The sequence below is a fragment of the Xiphophorus maculatus genome, chromosome 2 (assembly GCF_002775205.1).
Source record: "Xiphophorus maculatus strain JP 163 A chromosome 2, X_maculatus-5.0-male, whole genome shotgun sequence".
Taxonomy (NCBI): Eukaryota; Metazoa; Chordata; class Actinopteri; order Cyprinodontiformes; family Poeciliidae; genus Xiphophorus; species Xiphophorus maculatus.
Genome location: NC_036444.1, coordinates 16,210,341 through 16,238,334, shown reverse-complemented (window position 1 = coordinate 16,238,334; position 27,994 = coordinate 16,210,341). Strand labels below are relative to the sequence as shown.

General features: G+C 38.6%; 1 protein-coding gene across 2 annotated transcripts; it reads left to right on the top strand.

The window, feature by feature from the left end:
- The first annotated feature begins 25 nt into the window (after window positions 1–25).
- Window positions 26–26,864, top strand: LOC102221862 (SITS-binding protein-like). 2 transcript variants are annotated; one of them, XM_023342921.1, is made up of 11 exons: window positions 26–268; window positions 346–1,001; window positions 3,379–3,550; window positions 15,407–15,614; window positions 15,696–15,846; window positions 18,207–18,404; window positions 20,568–20,836; window positions 20,922–21,058; window positions 21,754–21,875; window positions 24,717–24,896; window positions 25,041–26,864. In XM_023342921.1, the coding sequence occupies exons 2-11, from the start codon at window positions 531–533 to the stop codon at window positions 25,212–25,214; spliced, it is 2,082 nt and encodes a 693-aa protein (XP_023198689.1). In that variant the 5' UTR covers window positions 26–268; window positions 346–530; the 3' UTR covers window positions 25,215–26,864. The 2 variants fall into 2 exon arrangements, with proteins under 2 accessions (XP_023198689.1, XP_005808912.1); XM_005808855.2 differs by having other exon boundaries at window positions 26–1,001.
- Window positions 26,865–27,994: the final 1,130 nt, after the last annotated feature.

Sequence of the window (27,994 nt, the reverse complement as noted above, 5' to 3'; positions counted from 1 at the left end):
GAGAGGGGTTCCTTCTCTCCGGGCTGCCCGCTCCTTTCTCACCCGAAGTGGGCAACTCCACGACTCTGCCAACCCCTTTTTGATCCCCCACTTCCCCCTCCGCCGTTCCCCCGAAAAACCCGGTGTTACGTCAGAAAGTGCACGACAGGCAGACTCGGAGGAGCTAAACGTAGATGTTGCTGCCAAACCCGGCTCGGGGCTGCTCCCGAGCTCACTGCAGCCAATGCAATATAAAAACACAAGCTTTTTAAAGCAGCGACAGTATGCGGTAAGTCAATTGTTAATTCATGCTTGTTCGTCTCCTCGCTGGGATTTATTTTTCTCACAGCTTTCTTCACGTGACAGGTCACTGTTGCTGGCACAATTACGCGCAAAACAGAGCAGGAGAGTAAACGGTGTACAGATAAGGAGTAGACTGGTTTACTGGTTTGAACAAAAAGAGTATGATATGATGATGCAACAGACATTTTTGACACACGGATGTTTTTACATTTTTGAAGTTTGATTCTTTGTTGATCTGAAAAACAAACATGCCCCACGCTCGAAATAGGAACCCCAGTCCCATCCCGGAGGTAACATGGGACACGGGACTGAAGGAGATGAACGAGACGTGGAAAGGGGCAATAGCCTGTCTGGGGGTGGCTGTCTTCTTTGTAATGACCATCGGGATTATTTACTGGCAAGTGGTGGACCAGCCCAACAAGAACTGGATCCTCAGGGGAACTTTCAGCGGACTGATCTGGGAGAGAAGAACCCATTCGCTGGTCATACAGACTCTGATGGAGGACAGGACCTACGTGGAGATAGACGTCGGGAACGTGGGGAACCCCGACATCGAGGTTCCCTTTGTGAGGAACCTGTGTTGGCTTAATAAAACAGAGTTCTGCTACACCTGGGACTCGGTGGCCGAGGTGAAGATCTCGCTGGAGGCGAGCGAGGATGCAGAGACGGAGTGCTACAGCATGGCCTGGACGCCGGTGAACTGTCATGTGGAGCTGAAGGTAGGTGTTCGGTCAAGATTCAGTCAGTCCACAGAGGAAAATCTCGCTCCGCACAGCATAGATCTAATAAAACGTTTCCAGCTTCATTTTGCGCGCATTGAATTTGTTTTATCAGCTTCTGATTCATGTGCGAATGCAGTTAATTTTGTCCAATAAAATAATTGTGAGAAATTTGTCATTCAGACGTTTGCAACATAGATAAAATAACAATTACAGATCATGTGGTTAAATAATTTGACTGTGTCGGATATTAAACATTACCGTAAAAAGTACATTCAACTTTTTTTGATTAAGCACAGTGTGCAATGTTCAATATCAATAATCCTACCTGAAAACTATTATTAGAATGTAGCTGAAGATGTAGTTGCAGGAAACCTGTATTTTTGTTCGACTTGATGGATTACCATCCCAGAGAGAGTCAGACTGATATGTTTATTATCAGGATTTAATTAGGATTTAATTTAATGAATAAAAATCATACTAGAAGAGTTGATTTGTTGATGAGAAGCTAAAGAAAGAATTTAAAAATACACTTCTGTGGTGTGTGTTTGTCACTAAAAGATACCACAGGGTAATGAAGTAAGAATTTTCAATAAATATAAAGCTTTACAAGGGAGAAATTATGATGCTGACATCACAGAGACACAACAGTTGAGCTAATTGGTTTGCATTAGTAAATTTTATGTCAGGCATGTAACTTTTGGCAAATTTTGACTCGGATTCTGAGGCATTTGAGCTTCGTCTTAGTTATAAAAGTTTCTGCTATGCTTAAGTCAAAGTGTTGGAAGTGATAGTGGGGCTTGAAGACCTTATTAGGACTTGGGAAACCATCTTAATGTAACACATTGAACATACTATATGTTGTCTTTATACAGTTTTGCTTAAAATAATTCCATGCAATACTCTAAAATGTTTTTGTGTGGTTCTCTCAAAAGAAGACAGTGACAAATATAAATGCAAATATAAAAAAAGACACAAGAAAATACGAATGGCTCTACTCAAAAGAAGCACGATCAATATATGCCTATTGTGATGTCATTACATGTGCATATGAAAGTTTGTTTTTGTATGGTATAAAATTTGTTGCTGCTAAAAGAAAATGATTTTACACCTATTAGCTTTAAGTTTGTTTTTAACTTTAACTTGTTTGCTCCAGACAAACCTTTTAGCAAGTTGAACTTCGGTAAATGCCAATGTGTGCTCTTGCGTTATTACATTATTTTAAAATGAAGCAAGTCAAATCAGCATAATTGGCATTTGCAAAAATCACAATGCAGTCAGCTCAGTTTCTTTTTTCATATATAACAGCCTAAACTGCAATCAGTTGAATTGCACCTTTTAAGAACTTTACATCCAATAGTCTACTCACTGTAATCCACCCATCCCTCTCTCCAGCTTAAATTTCAGAAGCATTTATGATGTTTAGGGAGGTTAATCTGTTCCCACTGGAACATTCCTCACCATATAACTTGTGGCGTGACTGTTCCCAGCAAATCCTTTTGTGCCCAGGTCGCCTTTGTTGTCCTAATTTTTCAAACCCTTCCGTCTGCAGAGCCTATCAGGTGACCGTTTGGCAACGGAGGCCAGATTTGCTGACATGTTTGTACATTTTACATGGAGGCTTCCCTTTAGAAAACCTTTGGTCATTCAATCCCTGCTGCGTGCTGTACTTTCTTAGATGGCTTCATGTTCCTGCATCACACAGCACTTTGGGTTCTTCAGTTCTGCAGTCAGGTTTCTTCATTTTAATGAACACAAAGCATGCATCTAAAAAGACTAAAGGTGATATAGGTTATTTTTAAGATGCATTTCTAACTATCTTTGAGGCCTAATTTAAATACACTACAGCCCTAATGTGACCCACATTTGTGTTTCAGCATAAATATTCTAATCATCTATTCTACCTTTAAGTGTGGTAGTAATAGATGCATTGTATCTTTTTTATTGCTTTCTGTTGTTTTTCCAAGTCTTCCTTTGTTACCCAAAGTGGTGGTTCTTGAATTAATTGTTTTTACAAGTAGAATTAAGCATTTATAAATATCAAACCAAGTTTTAAAGAACTATTTTTTGGGAAATGATCACATTAAGCTCTAGCTCAGTTAGTAGTTTAGATTAAGAAGTAGATATGATCAGCTGCAGTGCTTTTAATTTAGCGCTGAAAAGGAATCTACACCCTTTACTGTTGTGACAGAAAGGTTTTTTTAGAGTCACTAACGGACTGACACCCTTTGCAGAAAGTCAGAGCCTCCTTATCAAGAAAAGCATTGCTGATCCGTTCTACATTTTAACTTATTGTTATGCATCTTTAACTGTATTTGTGTAACTTTTGCTTGCAAGTTGTGGTTCATTGCTTGACTGTATGTTTGTATCCTGTCAGGACTGCTTCTCCATGGCCAATGTCTCCTGGTACGGCGGTGCGAATGTCCAGGGTCAGACTTGGCCCATTAATGATCAGAACATCACAATGCAGCCCTACATCGTCAGCAATCTTAAGGACAGTCCCTCTGGATATGGCTCTCCACTGGAACGCTACTTCCTGGGTTCATCGGGTAAGGTGCCATTGTTAGACACGCACACACAAAATAAACACACAAACAGAGATATATTTCTAATGTGTAACATGACACAGAGCCAGCTGTTTCTGCACACTTCTATCAAGGATTGTGGAAATCTGACTCAGCACTAGCAGATTTGCAATCGCAGAGTGTGAGGGAAGCCCAGCGGAGACTGTTGTGTTGTTGTGTTTTAGTGCATCTGAAACTCCTCACGTGTTTGTGTTTAAATAATAATAATAACAAAGAAACAGCTCTCAAGGCAGCACTTAAAAATCACAATGCTGATTTGGTATGATGTCTGACCCACAAATAGAGGGTAACATAATCCTGTCTGTGGCAGCCCGCTATATTAATTTTAGGATTAAACCACAAAGGGAAACAAACCACCTTTGGCATCTTAAATTAACTCTTTGGGATCCAGGCGTAATTGCCTTTTGTCTCTATTAAAAGGACAGTTTTGGATGAGAGCCCTCCCGACTTGTTTAACTCCCTGGGTTATTTTTAGGAGGTGTTAGATTTTATCCAGGGGGCAAAGCGGGAACCCAATAACCGCCAGCGGATGTAAATGGTTAATGTGACTGATGGGGAATGTGTACATGTGCTTGTGTGGTAAAGTACAGCACTAACCTTGGCAACTTAATACTCTGAAGTTGTCTTAATCCGGTGTTTGGCCTCTGAGCAGCTTCTCCAACAAATTAAATTTCGTTCCTCAAAGATTTAAAACCGAATAACTATATTTCATTATGCAACGCAGTGATAATTGAGGTGGTGTCATGCCATGATTTCTCAAAGGTGTTTTACAAACCGACTGTTAGTAGATCGGATCTCAAAAAAACCTAACTATTAACTATTTAAACTCCATGAACCTGAGCTTTTTGAAAAAGTGCTAAGAGAAAATGAGTTTTGAAAGATAACTCTTAGACGTCCCTGTTGCAGTTTGCTGCAAGTCATGGAGGGGACACAGCAAACATCCAGAAGCAGGTGCTCTGGCCAAATGAATTTGTTCCCATGTAAAACATAACATTTGGTGCTGGCAGCAGCATCATGCCACCTTCAGAAGGTAGGAAAGAGTTGATGAAGTGATGGATGGAGCTACTGCATGTTCTGAACAATCGTAGCGGAAAATCTGTTGAAAATGAAGACATGTAAAGTAGACTCTGAGGGCTGAAAACAAAGGCAAGCTATAATTTTCAGGTTATTATTTGCTAAAATAGAATCTGCACAATTTTCCTTCTATACCACAATCACTACTGTTCATATAGCATAAATCCACACACACCCCAGCAGCTAAATCCACACATTTCAGTGTGTTACATAACCAATGCAGCCTTAACAAGAAAGTCACATGACCTAAATCCCTTCTTCTAACCTTGTAAGACATGAGCGCACTTATTAGAACCTTGTCATGTTTTGGTTCTTTGTTTATCTGTGGAATTTAAAATATCTCAAATATGGCTGATTAGTGTGTGACAGATATGTTGTGTACTGTATATAGACTTAAAACAGGACAAGCTGTTATTCAAATAAAGACACATACTGTATGCTTGTTTGGGCATTATAGATTAACTAACTGATATCTTAAAAGTACAAGGATGTTTTCATTCCTAAGGTTTGCCTACAAAATGAATATTTCTCAGTTAGTTCTGGATTTAATCTAAGATTTTTATTTTTTTACCTAACTTTTGAATTATTGTTATGCTTTATTGCACAAGTTACAAGATCATGTATTTGAAAACATGAGTTGTCACCTCAAAATTAAAGTTCAAAGATGGCAAAATGTTCACAAGAGTGATGACTTTAAGAATATTAATGGAAAGTTTATTGGACGTAAAAATTGTGGTACCAAAAGATGCATGCGCAAGAGGAATAACTCCAGCCTTAAAAGATTTGTGATGCAAAACCCTGTAAAGAGTCTGGAGAAAATTCACATCGCATGTATTGCAGCTAGAAGTTACTTCATTTGAAATAAAATCTCTCTCCATAATTCTGCTGAATATGAGTTTTAATTTCTGAACCACAGCAATTTAATTCAAATAGAAAATATGTGTTGTATTCCAAATGGAAATTAAGTAACTAATAATAAAAAAAAACAATAGGCTCCTTTTGATCACTACATTTGATTTTAACTTTTGCAAATAAATAATAAATTCCCATTCAAACTACACACCAACATCCTAACAGAAGTTTTCTTTTTTTAAGTCTCACAATCCTTCACTTTGTACAACGCTCTTTAGACTCTTAAGAACTTGGAGAAGAACTGAACAAGAGCTTCAATGAAAAGTCAAATAACAAACCAAGCAGCAACATGTATTTGTATTGATTTACTCTGTTCCATTTCAGATCAGGTTTTTAGCACACACAAGCTTGTTTTCATATAGCTATTTATGTAAACTAGAATTTTCATACGTCTGTAAACCTGCACACAGTGGGACAACTGTGTACATCATGAGTTCTATGTTGACACAATATGGTCCCCAATGCTCTAGTGCATAACCCTCATAGACTTTTAGTTTTTTGTTGCAGCAGGGTTAGCAAATAATTGATTAGCTCAACAAAAACAAAAAATAAATTGCGTGATAATTTAATAAAATGTAACAATAGCAGCACCCAATACTCCATGCACCCTAAATTGTTTTTTAGGAACAATTTAACATTGTTCCTAAAAAATGTTAAATTATGACGATTGAACACTAGCCTGGACTCTGTGGAAGAATGTTAACAAAATTGATTCATGTTGCTATTTGTCCTGGTTCTTCTCTTTCCTTTTTCTTTTTCTCTATCCTCACAGATTAATGATATGAACTTTGTGTTTAGTAGGTTTAAAGAATACAGCTCTCAAACCATAAAAAACTATGAACTTTTAATTTTAAATGGACTTTTAATTTTAAATTGTTGGATAACAGTTACTGTCTGGTTGCTGCAACTGGTCAGACTTATCAGACATATCAGAACAGTACTGTAGTTTTATACTGAGTGAAGACATTTAAACTCAAGTGTATCACTGCCAAGTTCTATAAATGTACCTCTTTTATGATTCATCATTTAAACAAATTATTACTGCCTGAACAACAAAATAACTCAAAACAAGTTCCTTCTTTGTTCTTGTTATAATCTGCTGTAGTTGCAAGACAGCAGTGACCAAATATTTAAAAGCCTCCTCTTCATACACCTGCATAACTTATCTACTGTCTTTGAACCGCTTTGGAAACCCCTTTTTTTATATCCCTATGACATCGTTATTCTTATGTCGCTTCTGTTTTCTGCACCAAGAACTTTCTTTTCTGCCTCCCCATATTTAGCTCCATATCATCAGATGACAACAAGATTCAATTGAGAACAGGCTCACCACAGCGTGATCTCGAAAGGGCACGCACTGGATCACCTTTAGTGTGTGTGTGGAACAAAGGGACAGGAGGAGAGATCAAGGAACGGAGGGGGTCCCTAATCAGTGCCGTGACTCTGTTACTGATCAACAGCAGTTGCATATAGTGCATAGCTGATTTTTGCACTATTGCCTCCAAGTCATACTGTGTCTGCTATACGTTTTACCATCACCCTATCAACAAACAAGCTTCAAAAATGCTTTGGTTTCTTCAGAGATCCCAGCAGCATGGTTCGATACCTGATACTGATAACATACAGGTTTAACATTTTAAAATAATTGCATTATTTAATGGTATAATCAATGGGCCCCACCACAGTATTGAGAAGTTCCAACTGAGTTACTAAGTTGTTAATTAATGAAATCAAAAGAATGTTGTTGCTGTTTTTTTTTCCTTCTTTGTTTTGGTTTCATCTGAGACTCGCTGTCTGAACGTTTCCCTTTAACAGATTCAAGAAATACTCCGAAAATAACCAAATGTAAAACAGCGACCACAGCTCCACAACATTCTGCTGAGTGATATAACTATTTAATGTCATTAAGAAATTCCATCTCGGCTTCAGGCTGAAGCTTCTTTCTTTCCATTTCTGCTTTAGGGGAACAAATATACTGCAGCTTTGATATAATATTAGGACAGCTGCTTGAACTCCTTGACCATTACACACGGGGTCCGGGCATGTGACCTGTCTTCACTTACTTTAGTTAGTCAGTGGAGCACATTATAAATGTGGTAGGCTCTGAGTGACATGTGCAACCTAATAGGACCTCTGGGAGTCAAAGAAACTGAAGATTTTGTTGCTGACACACAAATATCGGACGGCTGTTGGCACAGATGTATTGAGCAGAACCAAGAGGGCAGAAGTGTTTGCAGAGAAGCAGAAAGATTAGATAGAGGATATATGGAAGTACAGGAGTGGCTGACATTTGAGAATGCTGGCAGCTAGGGGAACGTCTCACAGCTCCACCTGTCTTTATCCATACAAACATAACTGAGCTGTGAGGAGCAGATCAGTCAATATTACAACATTTTGCTCAAGTTGAGGTGGGATTTTACTCTGTTTCAAATGCAAAAAGCTTACCAAACCGGAATGTAAACTAACAATAACGTTTCTGAGGAACACCTAAAAACGTTGTTTTCCCTGCCGGGACATGCATCTATTTTGAAAAGTTGTATATCTAATTTAATGCAACACATGTTAGCAAATAATTAACATACAGCAAAGGCCAAAATAATGCATGTAGTTTCAAAGTTATTTAGTTTTACCAACCATTGAGAATCAGTCAAGGGAGAGAAAGATTAGGGTGATGATAATGAGGTCTCCTAACTTCAAAGACTTTCCAAGAATATACTTAGCTTTAAAGTGTTAAATTGTTTGGCACCCATTTATTTAACGGAACTGCTCCAGCCATATATCCTCAAAAGGAAACTGAGATCATCCAGACAGATAATCATTAGTAGGAGAACAGGAAGAAGGGCAGAGAGTGAAGGCCCGGAATTGAACCCGGAACCTTCTTGCTACAAAACAACAGTGCTAACATCTGTGCCACTGTTGAGCCACCTTTAGTACAATGCTTCTATAAAAAGATGGTGATGGCCACACATTTGTTGTCCACACTGAGGCTGTCCATGTTTATTGTGATCAAACAGCAGTTTATTTTTCCAAACAAATTTTTGTCTTTCATGTAATGGTAGAAGTTGGAGTGGCCTTCTTTCAGGTAGCTGACAGGCAGTGTGCAGGAATATTGGGGAGTGTTGTTACTCCATGGTAAATAAATAAATAAATACTATGAATGTTATCCAACTCTAACTTTATAATAATTAATCTGTTTTGTTCATTCCCATTATGACCAGCTGCATATTAAAAAGATTTTGCTCGCCTTCCATAGACGCTCTAAGCTATCAGCCTATGGACATAAAATAACCGAAGTTATCCTGGGACGTGTCATATTGTTTGGGTTGTATGTTGTGAGCTTGCTTTTCAGAATCAGAACCAATCAGGTTAATACCCACAGTCACTAATGTGTACTTGTAATAGGGTTTCACATGATTAGGAAAACCTCTAATATCAAATAACATTACTGAAAGTTTCAATTTTGAAATGACTTACAAAAGACAAACACAAACGTGAATCCAGCTGCCAGGAAAATATAATTACCTGCCTACGTTTTTACATCTTTACCTTCCAAAATATGTTTGCTGCCTTTAACAAGTGTCACAGAATATATTACTCAAGTCATGGCAACAACAACAACAACAACAACAACAACAACAACAACAACAACAACATAGAAACAGTCAATTTAAGATTTTATTTATTTTTGTGGTGGTCAGGTCAATCTGCTCCAGGGCAGCTGTTGCTACAATCCAGTTGCTTGCCACCATCAGCATGTGAATGGTGGAATGAATGTAGAGTGAAGTGCTTTGGGATCCTCTGGATTTGATAAAGAGTCACACAATTACAGGCAATTTACCCTTTGTGATTGAGTTTTGTGCAGTTTGTGGCACAACACCGAAATCTGCTTGTAAAATCTAACAGCGCTGTATGTGGAGTCAAACTAACACCTCAGCACAACACCTTGACACGACATCTTACCCCACCATAAATCATGGTGGTGGAGGCATTACGCTGTTTGTCAGTGACAGGGAAGTTGGTCAGGACTCATTGGAGGAACGGTGAAGATAAATTCAAGGTAGTCCAGAAAGAAACTCTGTTAGACGTTACAAAGTACCTGAAGCTTGGGCGATGGTTCACCATATAGCCGGACGACTGTAAACAGAGGCACAAGAGAATTGTTTGGATCCAAGCATTTTTATCTGTTTTAATGCCTCTGTCCAAGTCCAGATCTAAATCCAACTGAAAAATCTGTATCCTATTTCTTCCACCTTAAAATTTTATGAATTGATCTATCCCATAAAATCACAGTAAAAAAACCATCAAAGTTTGTGGTTGTAACATTAAAAAATGTGGAAAAGTTGTGCTGAGTCAGTACTTTTTTTCTGTTGTCTGCATTTCTCTAGACACAGAGGAAAAATTAGATCGAAATTTAGCTTGTCTCGTTTTTTAAACTACAACTCTTAGAAATATTATTTCTTTTCCATGTTTCTTTGTTTCCTTCTATGACTCAGTTTTTCCATGTGGGATGATAGTTGATTGCTGCTCCTTTACGGTTTGTGTGTTCAAGTAGGCAGCAGCCAAGTATGACTGAGTCAGAGATAAGAGCTGTAAAACCGTCATGCATGTGATTTTGACTCTTTTGCATTGACTCGATTGCAATCAAACTGAGCTTTTTGATGATATGCAAAGCTGATAAAACCTTGAAAGTATTTTCTTAAAGTTTTATTGAAAGCACAAACACAAGATGTAATAAAACCACTAAAACAGAAGGTAAAAGATTATCTGTTGACAATTCACCAGATAAGCTACTTTCAATATATAGCTCAACTTTGTTTAATTACAACCACAGACTTTAATGGACTTTAGTGCAATTTCATGTGTTTGAACCAGCAGAAATTAAGGTGTGGTTTGTGTTCCTTTATCACATAAAATCACACTAAAATATCTGTGTTTTTTATTTTCAATTCGTTTGAATTCAGTTTATTTAGCACAAATTCATAACACTTGTAATCTCAAGGCACTTCATAAAAAAAGATTGCATTATGTCACTGACTTGCAGCAGTCCCTCCTCCTGGACGAGCACAAAGCGACCGTGGTCAGCTGCTTGTTTTTGTGTCGCTGATGGTTCCTTCCCCTCATACTGAGCATGCATGTAACGACGGAGGAAATGAAAACTCAGTGCTCAGTGTGAACGGCCATCTGCCACAATGACCGACTGGGGATTTGAGAAGACAGAGCATTACACACTCAAAAAAAGAAACAGATGCACTGATCTAGGAGTACAAAGAAAAGTTAATGGCAGTAATAGCTCCTTTAATGGCTTCATCGCAGAGAAAAACATAGTGAACCTGATAAGCTTTGAGCTGGTTTCAGATTGTAAGACCACAGACTGTTAGTTGCAATAAAGGCTCAACCAATGTCAGTGTCTAGGAGAGAGACACTAAAAGACCGGGTCCAGACTCTCATCTATAGAATGACAATGTTAAGTTGTTAGCAGCAGTAGCTCAGCTAATTCCCCCTGTTATGAAAGGAGCCACAAAGTGCCAGAAATGTAACATCTCAAAAACTAAGAGAGAACATACAGCAAACAACTGAAATAGCAGCAATGAATGGAAAACTGGAGAGCAGAAGCAGAATGTATAAAAGTTAGGACAAGTGACAGAATTTATAAGTTTGAAAAGTAGAAGAAGGAAGAAAACTGTTAATATATAATAGACGTAACAAAGCTGTAACTGAAATACCTTCCTCTTGTTGTTTGACATATCTTGTATGTTTTAGGTTTTAGGTTGGAAGAAAATATTACATTAAGATGATATAAATATCTAAATGTGACAACCAAAACAGAAACAGCTGTGAATTATGACAAAAACAGGAAAGGTTCAGATTTATTTAATCTCAGACTATGGCAAACAAAGCCGGGTATTTTTATACAGCATATGTAGCCATCTAGTTACAGTTATATTTAAACTAAGTAAGAAGAAATAATTGATAAAGCTTGTAAAAATAGTCATGTTTTGTTTTGCTTCTTTATACTTTTGAGTGGAGATGTTTAGAACCAGTTATGTGTTTTAATTGCCTTATTAGGCCACCAGTAAGTTTATGGTGAAACTCAAACTCTACTCTTTTCGACAAACATTAATCTGAAACATTTTCCAGTCAACCACCTTTTATTTTCATCAAAATCATGAAAGTAATGAAGTGGAGTGATGAGAGGAGTCGAGCTATGAAGGTTCCTCATTGTGTCATTATTGTTTCAATAAGGGGGGATTGGAAATTTACTAACATGGCAGGAACCCAGTTTTGTGGCTATCAATTACTTGAGGTTGGGCACAGAAACTAAATTTCCATTGTTAAGGAAATTCATGCCTTGACACACACACACGCCCACCCCCACACGCATTGAGGATTGTGCACATTTTTAAAACTGAAGTCTGGTTTGTCAGGGTGCACTGGCATCATAAATAACAGTATAAATATGACAGGTAAAGGAGTGCAGCCCATCTGGTCTGCAGCAGGAGGAACTCAGGCAGCAGCGGGTTTTTTCCCCCCTCTTTTAGAGGCCCTAGATGTCACATTAAAATCTTTCTGACCCCTGAGAAAGCGTATCAATCTATCTCCACATGCCACCTCCAAGTGTTCACCTCTGCCCCAGCAAAAAGGAAGTGCATGGAGCCTTTATGGTGCCATAAGACCTACCCTGTTTTTCTTGGATGTCTGTAGTTTTCCGCTAAGGTAGGTGTACATGAGTGTGTGAGTGAATACATGCATATCCACGTGTGTGAAAGTTACTTGATTTGTGCGCTTGCTCACAAACTGTAAAATTGAGGAATGCATGTGTCAAATCGCTCATTTGAGCCCATTAAATTGTGCTGCTGCTTTGAAAGTAAGAGGATACTTCCAGTAAAGCAAATAATTTCACCTTTGAGAGCTGGTGGATATTTTTTTCTTTTTATGGGAAGCTCGGAACGTTTAAATAAGTGTTCCAAAAATAGGGTCGCCCCTTTTGCTTCCTCCTCACTATGCCACCTTGGCTGTTACCCAAGGTCTCAATTTTGCGTCATTTTCTTTCAAATTCTACATTTCCTGCTCTCGCGTGGTGAATTTGGAGATATGCGATGTTTTTTACCAAAGCAAAGAGCTTGTAGTACTCCGCTTGGACAGCAAAAAGCATCATGCTGTATGCAAAGGGAGTTAGATTGTATAAAAATAGAAAATAAGATTTAGTAAAACTTTGGATCTGTAGATTTTGCTGCAGTTTTGGATGATGCTGTCCCATTTCCTTGACTCACTTCTGTTTTACTGCCAGTAAGAATTACAGTTGAAACTAGTTATTTGCATAGACTGTAGGAAATATACGGCATTGTGTTTTTGGGATGTTTTGCTACAAGAAAGGCCAGTGCATAAAATATATTGCTTTATGAAGAACATCTCAAGAAATCAGCCAGGAAGCTATAGATTAGAGACAATCTATAGCTTTCAAATGACTGAGTTCCCTAAGAATAGAATTAAATTATTTGCTAAATGCCTTAAGTACAACAAAGTTGGTGTTTTGGAGTGGCCAGCACTGAGACCTGATCGCACTTTTATAGAAGATTTTTGGAAAGGGTTTAAAAGGTGAATGTGAGCAAAGCAGTCTTGAAGCCAGGTAAAGCTATATCAGTTCTACAAGGAGGGATAGACCAAATTATTGTGGTTAATAAATTCTAATTAGGAAAGAAATTTATGCAAACATCTAAATTTAAGTAAAAGATCTAGAGGTATAAATTTTGTTGTTATTCCACCATTTTGTAAATATCAGTAATTTTGCTAAATCTTACTGTCATAAACTGCCAATAGTTTAGTGTGAATTAATGTCAGACAGTGTGAATAAAAGATTACACATATATTCCTATACAGTGTGCTGTATGCAAATATCTGGTTTCAACTGTAAGCATCTTTGGAAGTCACACTCAAGTGACACGTTCCGTCCTGTGCACACTTTTAGTAAAACACAGCATGCAGCCTGCGGTATCTGCTCATCATTCTGTGCATCTACTTGGTGTTTGGTTTACTCTCACTTCATCTGTTTTCACTGCTTGTGTTTCACTTTCATCCCTTTATGTAGTCATAAAGGGATGAAATTCTACACTGCTCCACTTTCAGCTACACTACACATTTGCTTTAGTACAGACTAATTCAACAATATTCTTTTGTAGTAATTTACTATTAAATTCAGTACAATTCATGTACAGGTATCATGGGTTGTGCTGTGCAAATTACAAATATATTTCACAATTTTTATAAGCAAAAATCAACATTTAGCTCTTTAAATCTGTATGACGGAGAGAAGTGGTGACCTAATACCTTGTGAGAAGCAGCTGAAGTGTTACCAGTATCTCTTTGACATTATCCATTGCAAACACATGAGAATTACCTTCTGGTTAAAGGCTCTTCCCTGGCCTTATGCAGCACTTAAATGAGGGTCTCTGAAACTATTAATCTGATTATAAACTGGTACATGTGTACCCTGCCCGCTTTTGGTGGTGGCCTGCATGAGAACAGTAGGTAACAGTAACAGCATTGAAACCAGAGAGGGTGGCGGAAGCAGGCCAAGCGCTCACCAGCTTCTCAGACTATTTAATCTCTTCATAGACCAGCTGCAGACCTTGAAATCCTCTGGTTGGGCACTTTAAGCAGCTTGTGGCAAAAAGAAAACAACAAAAAAAAACCTGAGCCAGGGGCCGGGGTCAGAGTCTGGGTTAACGGCACTGATCGATAGCAGACTTTGCTGGCCTTAGATGGGAATGGCCCGGAGCCGGACAGAGCAGAGAGGTAGAGCGGGTGCTTAAAGCAGGAGAGTGGTGAGGGGAGGGGTAACCTGAGATGGACAAGACATTCCTTGCAGGGCAACAGTTACATCTGGGGACAAAATTTTCTCGTGCATTTTTTTATAGTTTCACTGCTTGCAAGGACTATCTACACTGGAGCTCATGGGACACTTCCACTGCACAGCAAAAGTCTTGATTTGTTCCTCACTTCTTTATATTTTCTAAGCCAAACTATCTTCACGTCTGTTACTGCACCTCACAACAGTATTCATACACGATGGACCTTTTCATACTTTATCATTTTACAACAATAAACAATAAGAGATGCATCTTACAGGCTTTCAGGTTTTTCAGGTTTTCCTCTGTGATCGCCCTGCACTGGACATCAGCCATCTTTCCATCGCGACTGACCTCCCTGTAACCTGCTGGAAAATTATTCCCACAGTATGATGCAGCCAGCATTATGTCTCATAATATCAATGGTGTTCTACCACTCATAGTGTTGCGTATGTATAGCAAAAATGGTCTTTCTTCCAAACTTCATCGCTTGTGTCAATCGAAAACATGAATTAGTCATCTGCATTTTCACTGCTGGTGAATTTTTACTAGCAAAGGGATTTTCCCAACTACCCGACTGACTCTTCTACCCTAGGTGTGCAGTGCAACCTGCTGCCAACGGCCTCCTTCAACGGCGCGCTGCTTCCACTGCTCATCTCAGGCAGTGTTTTTCTTACATCTGATATCAGCTGACACAGACCGCTCTCTGCCTCCCACAACAATCTGCCGCACTCATCCAGGTCTCAGTAACACTCATACACTATGTCATGGAAGTGGAATCTGCAACGGATCATCTCACTTGCACTACCTCCAGTTGGAAGCCAACTAGAGAACTAAATGCAAAGTGTATGACTAAATCCCTGTGTCAGCGTGGCTCTGTTTTATAAAATCTGTGCGAAAGGTTGCCAAATGTAATATTTATTTGGTTCTGACAACAATGACGCAGTACACTAATGACCCCCTGCCCTGTCTTTTTCCCACTATGCAGGAGTCACAGTGCTTGTATCTCCTGACATCCCCATGCAGCTCGGGTTGGACTGTAGACAGCAGTTCTGCTTGAAGTCGCTGCCTAGTATGGAGCGCCTCCCTCTCCAGTACACTGTGTGTGTGGCCCGCAACGTTAAAGCCGCTCACCTGGAAGCCGTGCAGCAGCTTTCCGAGCTTAGCAGGGAGCTGCCAAACATGAAAACGTTGTGGTGAGTTCGGGCTAAACAAAGATTTTAATTTATTCCCCTTCAGTTGTCATGAGTCATAAACAAGCCCTGTGTTTCTGACAGGCTGCCGTTCTGGAAGTTCCTCACCAATGTGGACACGGGGCCGAAAGTGGAGAAGGAGCTGCGAACCTTCTCCAATCGTCTGAGGAGACACCAGTTGGGGGAGGGAGTCATTAGCCTCAATGAACATTCCACCACCCTCCTTTCAGAAATGGTACATGCTGTACACTCGTTTCTGCACTGACTTAGACTTTTATGTCTAAATCGATTCTCAGGTTTAGATTTTAAATAGTTACCCTGAAAAGGCCTATTCAAATGAGGGACAGATTTAAGTTTTGATTTAAAGCCTTAGTACGTTAAGACCATAATTATTGCAAAACTGCTTTTCTGGAAAAATACAATCACATTACAACATAACTACAAATACTGATCCAGTGAAGCTTTTTTGTCACCCATTCTTGCCTGAACGTATTTAAAACAATATAATAAAATATAATTTTGGCATTAGATACCCAAAAGTAGCTGATTTGGCACGTTTAGGTATATGCTTCGACAATAAGTAGTCCATTAACAGGAATTACACCAAATTTCTCAGTGGTCTTCACCAAGATATGTGTGACAGAGATTTTTTATCTCTGATACTGACTTGACACATTTAAGAACAATCACTTCCTCATCCGATCCTGCAGACTCTCCTGTCAAATGTTTTATCCCAACTGGAGATTCTGCATATTGTCCTCGACAAGTTAGTCCAACTGGGTTCAAGTAGGTTGAGAAAGCTACAGTAACATCCTGACACCTAAAATGCATTTTGGCAATTTAAATATAACAATTAATAAATAAACCTCTGATTTGAATAATACAGTTACAGTCCTGCAGTTTTTATGTGGCATTTAGAGGAAAGCCAGGCTAATGCAGCAGAGAGTGTGTGTAACATTAAAACATTGTCTATTTTGATGTGACACATTTACAACTCAGATAGCACACTTATTGGCATCATAATGTTCATCTCACAAGGTCAGGTTATTTAAATGTTACAGCTTACAGTATAGAAGCTGAAAGCTGTAATGTAATGAACTCAAGTTTTCTTGAACAACTGTGTTACTGGGTGAAGTACAATGATGTCTTTCACTTTAGTGATTTAAAAGATTTCAAGGTGATTCAAGTTTAGCCCTGTCTGATCGCCACAGGAATTTTGTATTCATGCGTCACAAAAAAGTAGACACCAATGTCAGCCACTGACTGAAGATGTCCAACTTTTTCTTTTTAGGGTTTTGCTTTTTCATTCATTTGTTCTTTTTCTAAAATGTGTGGCTCTTGTGATCTTCCTAATTAACAGTTAGAGCTGTGAGGTTGGTGAGGGTTCACAGGTCATGTGCATAAAACTGACACAGCTGAAGGAATATTTTTAAGTGGACCTCCACTGTGACTGAAACAGACAGGGAACAAAAGAGGGGGAACAGATTCACTGAAATGGCAAAGCAAAGAAAAAAACTTCCTCAAAGATTTTGTTATATTTTACAAGTAATTATTTTTGGGATAAAACTAGCATATTATGAATTGTATGTGATGGTTTCATGTCCATCAAGTAGCATCCTCTGAGTGATATTCCAAACTGCACAGAAACATACACCACAGTTAAGTGGATCCATGTCAATACCTGGTGATGTTCCATTACAAATCAAATATAGTTTGGAGAAAATAAATAGAGCCTCCCACTCAGAAGGATCTCAGGTTGCTGAGAGTGTGGTAACTGCAGGATGGCGAAGAACTGGGTGTGCTGAGGTTCAAAGGGATCTCAGCCAAGATCAACTCCAGCAGGTGATCCTGACACCAGTGCGATGCTGCGATCTGACTGGGAGTCCGCACTGGAGCGGAAAGATGAGGAGTTCATGGATCTGTGTTTGTACTGTAAATACACAATGGTAACTGTATGTTCCTTTTTTTACAGATCAGTAGGTGTGAAGTGACAAAGGGAGGAGGTAGATCGTGGGAGTAATAACACATATCTGTAGTTGGTGAATGAGACTTTTCTAAAATCTCCTCTCCTCTCCTCATCCCCTATTTTGATACACGGTAGATGCAAGCAGTCCTACAGTGCGTTATGGAAAACTTTTACAAGTATAGTTGAAAGGAATCCAATATTGTAGAGGAGTAAGTAGATCATTAGCTGGACTTTGCCCTTCCTTTTCAGTTCCTACAAAGATTTTTATCAACTACGCTGGCTTTCCATCATTTATTTCTTTTCATTGTTTGTCATCTTTCTGAACAAAGATCAAGGTTAAAATTGAGCTTTTGTTTTTCTTGTTTCTTCTTATGTAAACTAATCATGCTTTCATACATAATTTACAAAGCAAACCCAGAAACTTACACAATATAAGTTAATCTAGCTTTTGTTTCCACAGTTCATTCACATCCTGGGATAAAACTTTATATTCTTAAGAGCTTTGGTTGCACACTTACGTAATGTGAAATCTCCATTTGTGAGAACTCATGTTGAATGTTTTTATTGTCCACAGTGACCTAAATGCCCTGTTGAAAAGCATCATTCGGCATCTCTGTTTCTTTCTATAGGACCACGACTACCTCAACAGCAGGAAAAGAGGGATGTCCAAGAGACTGACCAGGGACCTCCCACTTGTCAAGCTTCTTAACATTTCCATCACCCTGTCTCCTTTCCTGGGCGTGGACACCACGCAGTTCCACACCTCCCTCACTGACGGCACAGAGGACTACTGGCTCAGTCTTCCCTCAGCCACTCAGGGGAAACTGGTGAGAACCAAGCAGCAAAAACATTCACCATGTTCACCAGTCACACCACTTAAAATTTACAGTATTTCACCTAAACTAGATTTATTACTTTGCATATTCCATGTGAAAAAGTATTTACTCCCCTACATATTATCGTATTATTATTATTTTTTGCAAATAATGCCTCAAGTGAAAGTCAAAACATGTGTCTCATAAGTCGGACCTAATGTCTGAAGGGAATCATTAATTTTTTTTTTTCTTATTTGCACCTATGTTAAAAAATTATATTCAGTGACATGGTTCTTAAGTTAACTATATCACTCACAGATTTTGAGAAAGTAACTAGTTTTATGCGGTAAAACTAGTTACCACATAAAACTATATGGTGACTAGTTTTACCACATAGTTAAACTCTGTGGTAAAACATAGTTTTAGACAAACGATTTATTTTGTAGTGACCCTCTGCCACAGGGACATTATGTACCTTCTTTGACCCCGTAATTTAAAAGACTTCTCCAGATTGCATTTAGAGCCTGCTGTAAAAATATGTTGCTTTAAGATTCTAATGAATAGTATCTAACAACAGGGAGTCACTTAGTGTAATTTTTGCTTTGACAAAGATTAATAATTTATCAAATTAATAATTTATCAAATTTCATAAGAATCAACTGTAAAGATAATGGACAGATGAGTAAAATTATATATTGGAATTTTACTGTGTAGTTTTTTTAAAAATCAAAAGTAATCAAAAATACTTGATTATCATAAGAAATAACCTGATACAAAATGGTTTATGTAATGGTGATGATGTGAGTTTTAAACTTGAACAGAAAGGCACAGAAAGTAAAGCCCAAAGGTATTCTTACCCTTGGTTTAAAGTAATCTTTTAATTTTACAAAGATGTTTCTTCTGACTGGATGTAGTCGTAACGCTGTAGGGCGGCCGAGCCAGTGTCATAATGAATGGGGATTTTCTGTTTCTGGTTTTCACTAGATTGTGTTTTTTGTATTATTTTGAGCAGTTAATTCCTGACATTAAGGGTGTTGAATACTTGATTAATTACTTTGTGTTGACTTGTTTAGTTCTTTTTGGTGTTCTGCTTGTTGTGTACTGCTGTAGTTTCTTCTCTAAGTGTTGATCCTTAGTTTGTGGTTCAGATTCCATTTTGTGGTCGTTCCTTCTGCCTTCATTTTCTGCTCATTTGTTCCTTCCCCTTCATTTTCCCTGGTTAGGGTCTTCTCTGGCTGCACTGCATTCATCTGTTTAGTCATAACAGGTTCTTATGCCAATTACCCATCATCCCGTAGTTAAAAGATTGCCAGTTTTCTTACCACCTCACTGGATTCTTGAGTTTTCCATCATTTGTTTCCTCCCATGCTGGTTCTTCAGTTGTTCATCCCAGCTAGTTTACTCCTTGGTACTTCTGTGCCAGTTCTTTGGTTTTTGTAAGTCTTTTTTAAAATAAATTCCTTTACCATGAACATGAGGTTGCCATTTTCACGTCTGCGTTTGGGTCCAACGCCACCTCCGGCCAGATGTTACAGCCAGAATCTGGATTGGAATTTTATCAAAAATCTGTGAAGGGAAATAAAGATTAGGGTGAAAAACAGGAGCTCTTCAGCAATGACAAATTGTCAAAACACAAATGTGTGGATATAAACAGAAACATGTACTGTATTTTCAAAATTGGCACTCATTATACAATACTTGGTTATTTTTTGAGAAATGCCTGCCTCTTTTGCTGATGTAATTCAGGGTTCACAGCCAAATTAAAACCACCACTATCTAAATCTGCCCCGGCCATGATGGTTTTAATATTAACTGCATTATTATATCCTCATTGTTTTGAATAAAAGCACCTATCAAATGCATAACCATGAATGATTATGGGCTTGCTTGTAAATTATGAATTGGCAAAGGGGTAAGTTGACCCAGGGTCATTACTTTTACTTGATTACTTGTACAGCATTTGATCCTGCACTGGTTTTAAAATAAATGGCATTCAAATTGTGAAATAGATACCAAATATTCTAAAAGTAAATATTTTAAGCTATGCACGCTCAAAAAAAGAACACTGAATATAACCAAGTTCATAAAATCTATCAAGGTATTATTTAGATCTTACAAAACTGAAATGCTACAGTGGCATTTCACTTACACTGTTTTCCTGGTCCGTTTCTGCAGATCCCTGTGCTGACCCAGTGGCGAGGAAAGTTCTGTGTAAAGCTGAACCTCACTAACCCAGCCGCTGTGAGCTGGTTCCTGGACAGAGTGGAGTCCCTGCAGGCCCATTTAGGGATGGAGTACATTGTACTGGAGGGGGGAGAGGGGAATCTGTTTGAGGAGCAGGCCCTGCGAACACCGCTGGTTCTGAGTGGAGATAAATACATTGAACTTCTGGCTGACATGGCCACCAGCATAGGAGACTCCACCATCATGACAGCTGGAACTAGGTAATGCATCTTCCTGTTCAAGTAAGTATGTGACATTTATATTTTCATATCAAGGGTTGTTAATTACAAACATTTTGTGTCTCAGGTCAAGCCACATGCCTCTGTTCATCAAGATGGCACCCTTACAATCTGACTGGAGTCCAACGGGTTTGAGGGCAGTCATTCCCTCCTTGTTGCACCATGCCTTGGTGGGATACAACTTCCTCATTCCCGATGCAGTAGGTAATACAACAGCCTCTTTACTACATTTTTTGCAATGTAATGTTTCAGTAAGATGCTTTTTTTGAAATATACAAACTTTGGTTTTTGGCAAAAAACTAAATCAAGCATACTCCAGTCCTTTTCTACATTCCTTCAATGGTGGCTGGCAGCCAAGCAGACAGATGATGTCTGGGTGAAAACTATTTTCTTTGAAGTGGAGAAAAGAGGCACTTTCTGAAAAAAACACTGTGATCCATTAATTTGTCTTAAGTCTAATTCAGTATTTCTCTGAGGCCCTCAGGGCCGACTGTGCTGTGTGTTTAGGTGTTTCCCTGCTGACACACACCTGACTGAAACTAACCAGTGATTAATGGGCTTCTGCCACATTTAATTATAGTATGAGGAGTTGATTAAATCATTTGAATCAGGTGTGCTGGAGCAGAGACTCATCTGAAACATGAAGAACTGGCAGCACTGAGAAGCACAGTCAAAACTCACTAGTCTAATGTAAACCTTACATACAAAGTTGCAGTTGATTTTAAAGCCTTTGTGTGAATATTTAAAGCAATATTACTCTCCTACTTTTGTAAATAAAGTCAAAGTCTAAGTAATACATATCTATTTCTGTCTTTTTCAAAAGCTTCTTGTCTTTTTATTCAGTGTATCAGCTCTAGAACTATTATTAGCCCCTGAGTCATGTCTTATTATTCTCTTAGGAGGCTCTCTGTCTGGAGACCTGGTCACCGATAAGGAGCTGTTTATCCGGTGGCTGGAGATAGCAGCTTTTCTTCCTGTTCTCAGCTTCCATACGCCACCCTGGGCCTTTGGTGAGGACCAGGTATATGCAACTGTAATCCGACAATACTCTTAACCAATCACAGACCATACATTCCATCTTTAATCTGCATAATTAAAGCGAATTAATTATGCTTTAATAATGCATAATTAAAGCATAATTAATCTTACTTAGAATTACTAAGTAAGTTCTCAGTAATTACATTTCACGTGTTTATGTCTTATAACTAATGAAAATGCCAAAATGTATCTTCTCAAATATATAATCACAATAAAAGTGGGGTTTTTTTGTCAAAAATGTTACCTTGTGGCCCAAATGATTCTGGGTAAAACTGCTGGCTTGCGAGCTGTGCGGCAGTCACTTATACTCTCCACAATCTTGGTTGTAGAATAATGGAAAGTTGAGTGGAAGGAAGACATGGTAGAAAAGTTGCCCATCGAGAGGGAAAAGATCTGCTTTGTGAGTATTGTGACGTAAAATACTCCAACAGTTTGGTAGAAGCAGAGGACATAGATGGCAGCTGCTGCATTTCCTGTGCTAAAACATTTCTACCTGGAGACTACTTGGTGGTGTCTTACCAAGGCTAAGGAGCAAAAAGGGCCGAACTTGGACCACAGTGATACAGTCCACTGAAGTTCCTGCAGACATACCTTGTAGTAATCTGACAATTCTGTTTTTTTTTTTTTTAATCCTTTAATTCATTTTAATTGGTAATATTCTATTTTTTTTTTTTTTTGAGAAAATGAATCTTGGGGGTTCTTTGGCTGTAATCCATAATCATAAAAATTATAAATAAATCCTCACTGCACAGGTTGTACAAAATGAATCTGTATTATATATGGGCTTCCCCTGATTTGAAATACTGGAATGAAAAAATTCAAAGATATTCCAGTTTACTGAGCTGCACCTCTTTTAAAGGTGAGAAAATTAAAGTTTCACATTTTGATAGCAATTTTCTTCAAAATGAATAAAATTCAGGGTAAAGAAAGGTGGGATGTCTGCTTATTTAAAGTCTTAAAAAGGTTAAGCGGCAGAAGCAGCTACTTTTAAAGAAAAGAAAACTGGCAGTTGTTCTCATTGATGCTTTTGTAGCACTGTAACATTTTTCTACACAGGAAAGAAGAAATTAGCAATTCACTAAGCTCAGCAGAAACACAGAGTGACCAATCTCCGGTGATGGACCATGATGCTTTTCCTAACAACTTGCAAGAGCTCAGATTTCTGAAAATATTTTTTGCATTTATTTCTAGAGGATGACAGCTGTTTCACCCCTCCTGTCCTTCCAGTCTTTCGTCATCTCAGTCACCTGTGGTTGAGAGTCCATCTGTTCTGAATTACTATCCCTGTTCTGGATTTATGGCTCACTCTCACTCTCTAGAGTCACCTCAGCTGGAATAATGATTCCAAGGCAAATTCTGGCAAAAATATTTTACTGTCGCAATGAAGGTTTCCATTAATGATAGACAACTGTGACAGAGTTAAAATGATGAATTGCTTTTTCGGTACCAATAGCAATTAGGACGGAAGCAGGGAAGCGTACTGGTAGCAATTTGTATTGCATGACAAAGGTAAAAATAGAGCTTTTGGACAGTTCTGCTAAACATTAGACAACAGCAAGTTTTCCACTTTGGTATGTAGTGCAGCATTCAACTTGTAAAGTTGAATGACGCAAGACCGAGGTGACGTTTACTGTAAAACAGTCTGCTGAAATACATGTTGTAAATAACTTTAATATGGCATTTTTTACTGCACTTTGGTGCACCTTGTTTTCAGAATCTGTGAGACGTTATGCAGTCACAGACAGGTCACAGCAACAACTGCAGCGGAGTCAAATAGCAGCGAAAACCTCAAAGCCACACACACGCCTGGATTCTCAATTAGAGCAAGATTCACTCAAACCTGGGCAGCAGTTCAAGCTCATTCCAAATGTTCCCAATCCCCAGCTCATGAAAATACATTTTCTTTTTAATAGATGTGGTCAAATTAGGTTTTTGTCACGGGACACTGAGGAGGATGTGACCTTTTTAGGAATGCTACATTCGTTTGGCTAAACGCAGTCCAGAGCTGTGCTTGGACAGTGGAGTCACTGTAAGGAAAAATGAAGCACTCTGCACTGGCAGGCACTGTTTTATTAAACACAGGACGCTGATAAAGAATTTAAACCCCTTAAATTATTTCACAGTTTTCACAGTGCAGTCACAGCCTTTAATGCATCTTATTGGTATGATTATAGATCATCACAAAGTAGTGCACAACTGGCAAGTGGATATAATTCTCAGTTAGTCTTGGGTCTGGATTTGACTAGGTCATCCAAGTAGAGGAATAATGCTTTGATCTGCACTATTGCATTGCGGCTCCTGCTGTATGTTCAGTATGCTTTGCTGGAAGATGAACCTTGAACTTTGACCAGCTTCCTTATACTTGCTGGGAAAAAAAGCATCCACAAAACATGTTGCTGCCACTACCGTGTCTTCCCATTGGAATGATGTGCTTAAGATGATAGTTTTGCACAACGTGTTTGCATATCTGTTGGCCTAAAATGTCAGCTTTAGTCTGATCTCAGCAGAGCACCTTCTTCCATATAACTTCTTAAGTTTTATTTTTCAACAGTGGTTTCGTCATATAAACCAGATTTGTAGAGCAGCCAAATAATAGTTGGCCTGTTCAGAGATTACATAGAGTTTACATGCAGATCAACATCAACTGGGGGGAGTAATGCGCCATTACTTTGGTTTACCGTTTGACAGTGAATCAAAAAAAGAAGTCGTACAAGTAAAAGAGAGAGACTACATTGCTTGACCCGACTGGTAGTTACACTGTGTGGTGTTGCGTCAGAGTACAAGCCCATACGCATTAACTTTATGATCTGTGCCAACCCTCCAGGTGTTGAATCTGACCCGGATTTATATCACAAAGCACCAGACGGATGTGGTTCCACTACTACAGAAGTATGCAGAGGAGTGGCAGTTGACCGGAAACCCCATCTACCGTCCTTTGTGGTGGCTCAGTCCCAGTGACCCCATGACTTTCACCACCGATGACCAGTTTTTAATTGGAGACGAGGTGACTAGTGACCTGATGACCTGATCCCTCTCTGATGGGAGAGGATCTAGCTTACGTTTTCAGCCTCTGTTCCCCATCCAACTTCCAATTGGCCACTAGATCAGTTTTGGTAAAATGAACAGGTTTGAACTCTTGTGCTTTCAGGTCCTGGTGGCACCAATAGTGGAGAAGGGAGCAGTCCAGAGGGATATTTATTTACCAGATGGGGGCTTCCAGTGGCAAGACAGCCAGAGTGAGCAGGTGTTTGATGGCGGGACGTTTCTGGAGGATTACCCTGTTCCTCTGGAGGAGGTGGCCGTTTTCATAAGGAGAAGCTGAGTCCTGACTAATCTCTTTAGTCGCCCAACTGTTACTGTTTTGAATCAAATTCTTAAAAAAATATTTTTCTGAAAGTGTTCTGATCTCAACTTGCACTTTTCCACTAAAGACCATTGACACTGTCTCAACGTCTGACTTGAGATGACATGTAGAAAGACTTTTTTTTTTATACTTGCACTTTAAAGTTTGAAATTGTTACCCTTTTCTCTTTGTGATATGTTTTCTTCCTTTTTTAAGTTAATCAGTGTTACCTCCCGGCTGATTTTCTGGGCTTTTATTTTTTATTCAATCATCTTTCTTGTGTATAGTTCCTGAAAGATCTGTGTGTTTACATACTGCCTTTCAACAGTCTTTAATTTTTGTTGTTGTTGTTATTGTTGCTGCTGGTTCTCTTCATAAAGAGGAACAAAGCATTGTAGGCTTAAAAGAATCTCTCCAGAAGACCAAATGAAGAAATGGAAAAATAGAGGAAGACTTTTGAAACAGCTATTTTTGAGGGAACTGCTTAGTAGAAGAAAACTGGGTCACACACCAAAAGTCACAAATTGGGATATTAGCACTGTGGTATTGAAGGACTTGCTCAGTCATTGGAAAAAAGGCTTTTACTTGAACCAAAAGAGCTGAGAGGCAGATGCTTTATGAATGTACCTCAGATTTCGGATGCTCACTGCTTTGTGAAGCTGTTACAACAGTTGATCACCAACTAGCATGTTTTCAGTGATTAGTTTAACTAATTTAGTACAGCTCTGTTGGACATTCTTAGTACTGTATTCACATGAACTTGAGGCCAAGCCACTGTTTTTTATAACTGTGCATATTTCTGCATTTAAATCTGATTGTTTTTTTTTTTGTTTTTTTACAATTATTGGTAAAACTTTGGAAATTTTCTGATAGGATTCTTGTCACAAATAGTCTCTGTGTCTTAGTTGGCTTCGTTGGCTCTGTGTCTTTAGACGGCCTCATTCACATACGTCATTCTCTTCGGTTTAATAGCTTATTAATATTCTGAACCAATGCTCTTATAAGATTTGTGTTTAAATTCAAAATCTGCCCAGATAAAAGAAAAGATTTTTTACTCAATAATTAATCACTTTGTATTTTTATATGGTTGTTGTAGATGTTTAGAAAAGTTTTTCTTAACTGATTTGCTCTTTGCAAAACTATCTTAATTGGCCAGCAGTGATATTACAGGCTTTGTGTCTCCATATAAATTAGCTGAGCAGATATCAGTACTAATCAGCTAATACACTCAGGTCTAATGAATCTTATCAGTTCACCAAATGTCTTATAGCGGCTTAGTATATTGTGATCACACTGATGTCTTAATCTGTCACAGAGCAGAATGTACAATGTGCACACAAGGATTTTCCAAAGCCTTTCTGGTGAGAAGTTCTAGTTCTGATGGGAAATCTTAAAAGAATGTTTTTGCTCTTTTTAAACATGTTGCAGGAAGAGCTTTTGCGTGTCGGTCCTTTAATGTACGGATGGAGCGAACCAGATGCCTTATTAATGTGCTAAACTTAAAATTCACACTAAGATGTGTTTCTGGACTATTGCTGTATTAGCAACTGTGCCATTACATGTGTTTATCTTTTCTCTTTTCTGTAAATTGGGATTGTAGAATGATGCAATAAAGTTTACATTTTCTTATTTCAGGTCCTCCAATTTTTTAAGTTCATGTTTGTTTCATGACACAGAGGGGCAGCACTGGCAGCATTTATTAGACAACAACAGATAGAATGACTTTCACATGGCACAAACATTATGAAAACGAAATGAAAAAAATTTGGTTCCAGAACCTTCCACAACAAATATTTCTAGAAATTTCTTTTAGCAACAAAACCTCTTTTTGTCCTTTGGTCATTTTTGCCACTTCTTCCTTGTCGCATTCTCAAGCTTTTTCTTTGCAGGAATGGCAGATTCCAACTGTGTCCAAATTGTCTTTATGGCATTATGCACCTTTTTATTCTCAAGTATTTTTTTGAATGCCACTTTGTTTGAAGACTCAATCTATTGATATGGCTAATTGCCTGTTTGCAATTAGCCATAAAACAATACAGGGGACAAAATAACCTTGATGAAAAAGATGTTTTGCTCAGATGAGACCAAAATGTTGGCCATAAAATTGGCCAACTCTTTGCAAAATACAATGTGTGTAAAACTACACATTACCACAAATACTCTCTCCCCAAGTTGGAACATGGCAGTGGCAGCATGCACTGAAAAATACTTAGTTTTTGGTCATTCCTGTTTCTGAGTAAGCACCATGTGACAAGCAACAGCCCTGGTTGCAACCCCACAGCAACTAGATACCTTTCCAGGTGTAAATTGGAAAGGTATCTGGCAATGACTACAATTTTCAAACTACCATTAATTAGTGTTATACTTTTTTGTCAGAAGAGACATGAATTTTATGTTTTACATGTATCTATGATCAATCAACTAGGATGAGAATGTGAGAACATGTCAGAAAAAAAATTATTTGTTTCATTAGCCAAGTCCATGTGTTTATAAGACAGAGGAGGAGCAGCAAGGTACTGAACCTAATTTCTCTTTTCAGTTCAGCACTCCACAAGAGACGGATTTCCACTCTTAATTCCACTTGAATCTACTGAAGGTTATTTATAGGTCTGGTGGAGGCTGTGGGAGAGATCCTCAGTGGGTTTATATTCAGTCTTGCCGTCTCTCAGCTTCCCCTCTTTACCTTCCTCTCTCCCACAGCCGCTTGGCCAAGCTCCATGTTGAGGCCCTAGTGAGTCCCTGCTTCTTAGACAGGTGCA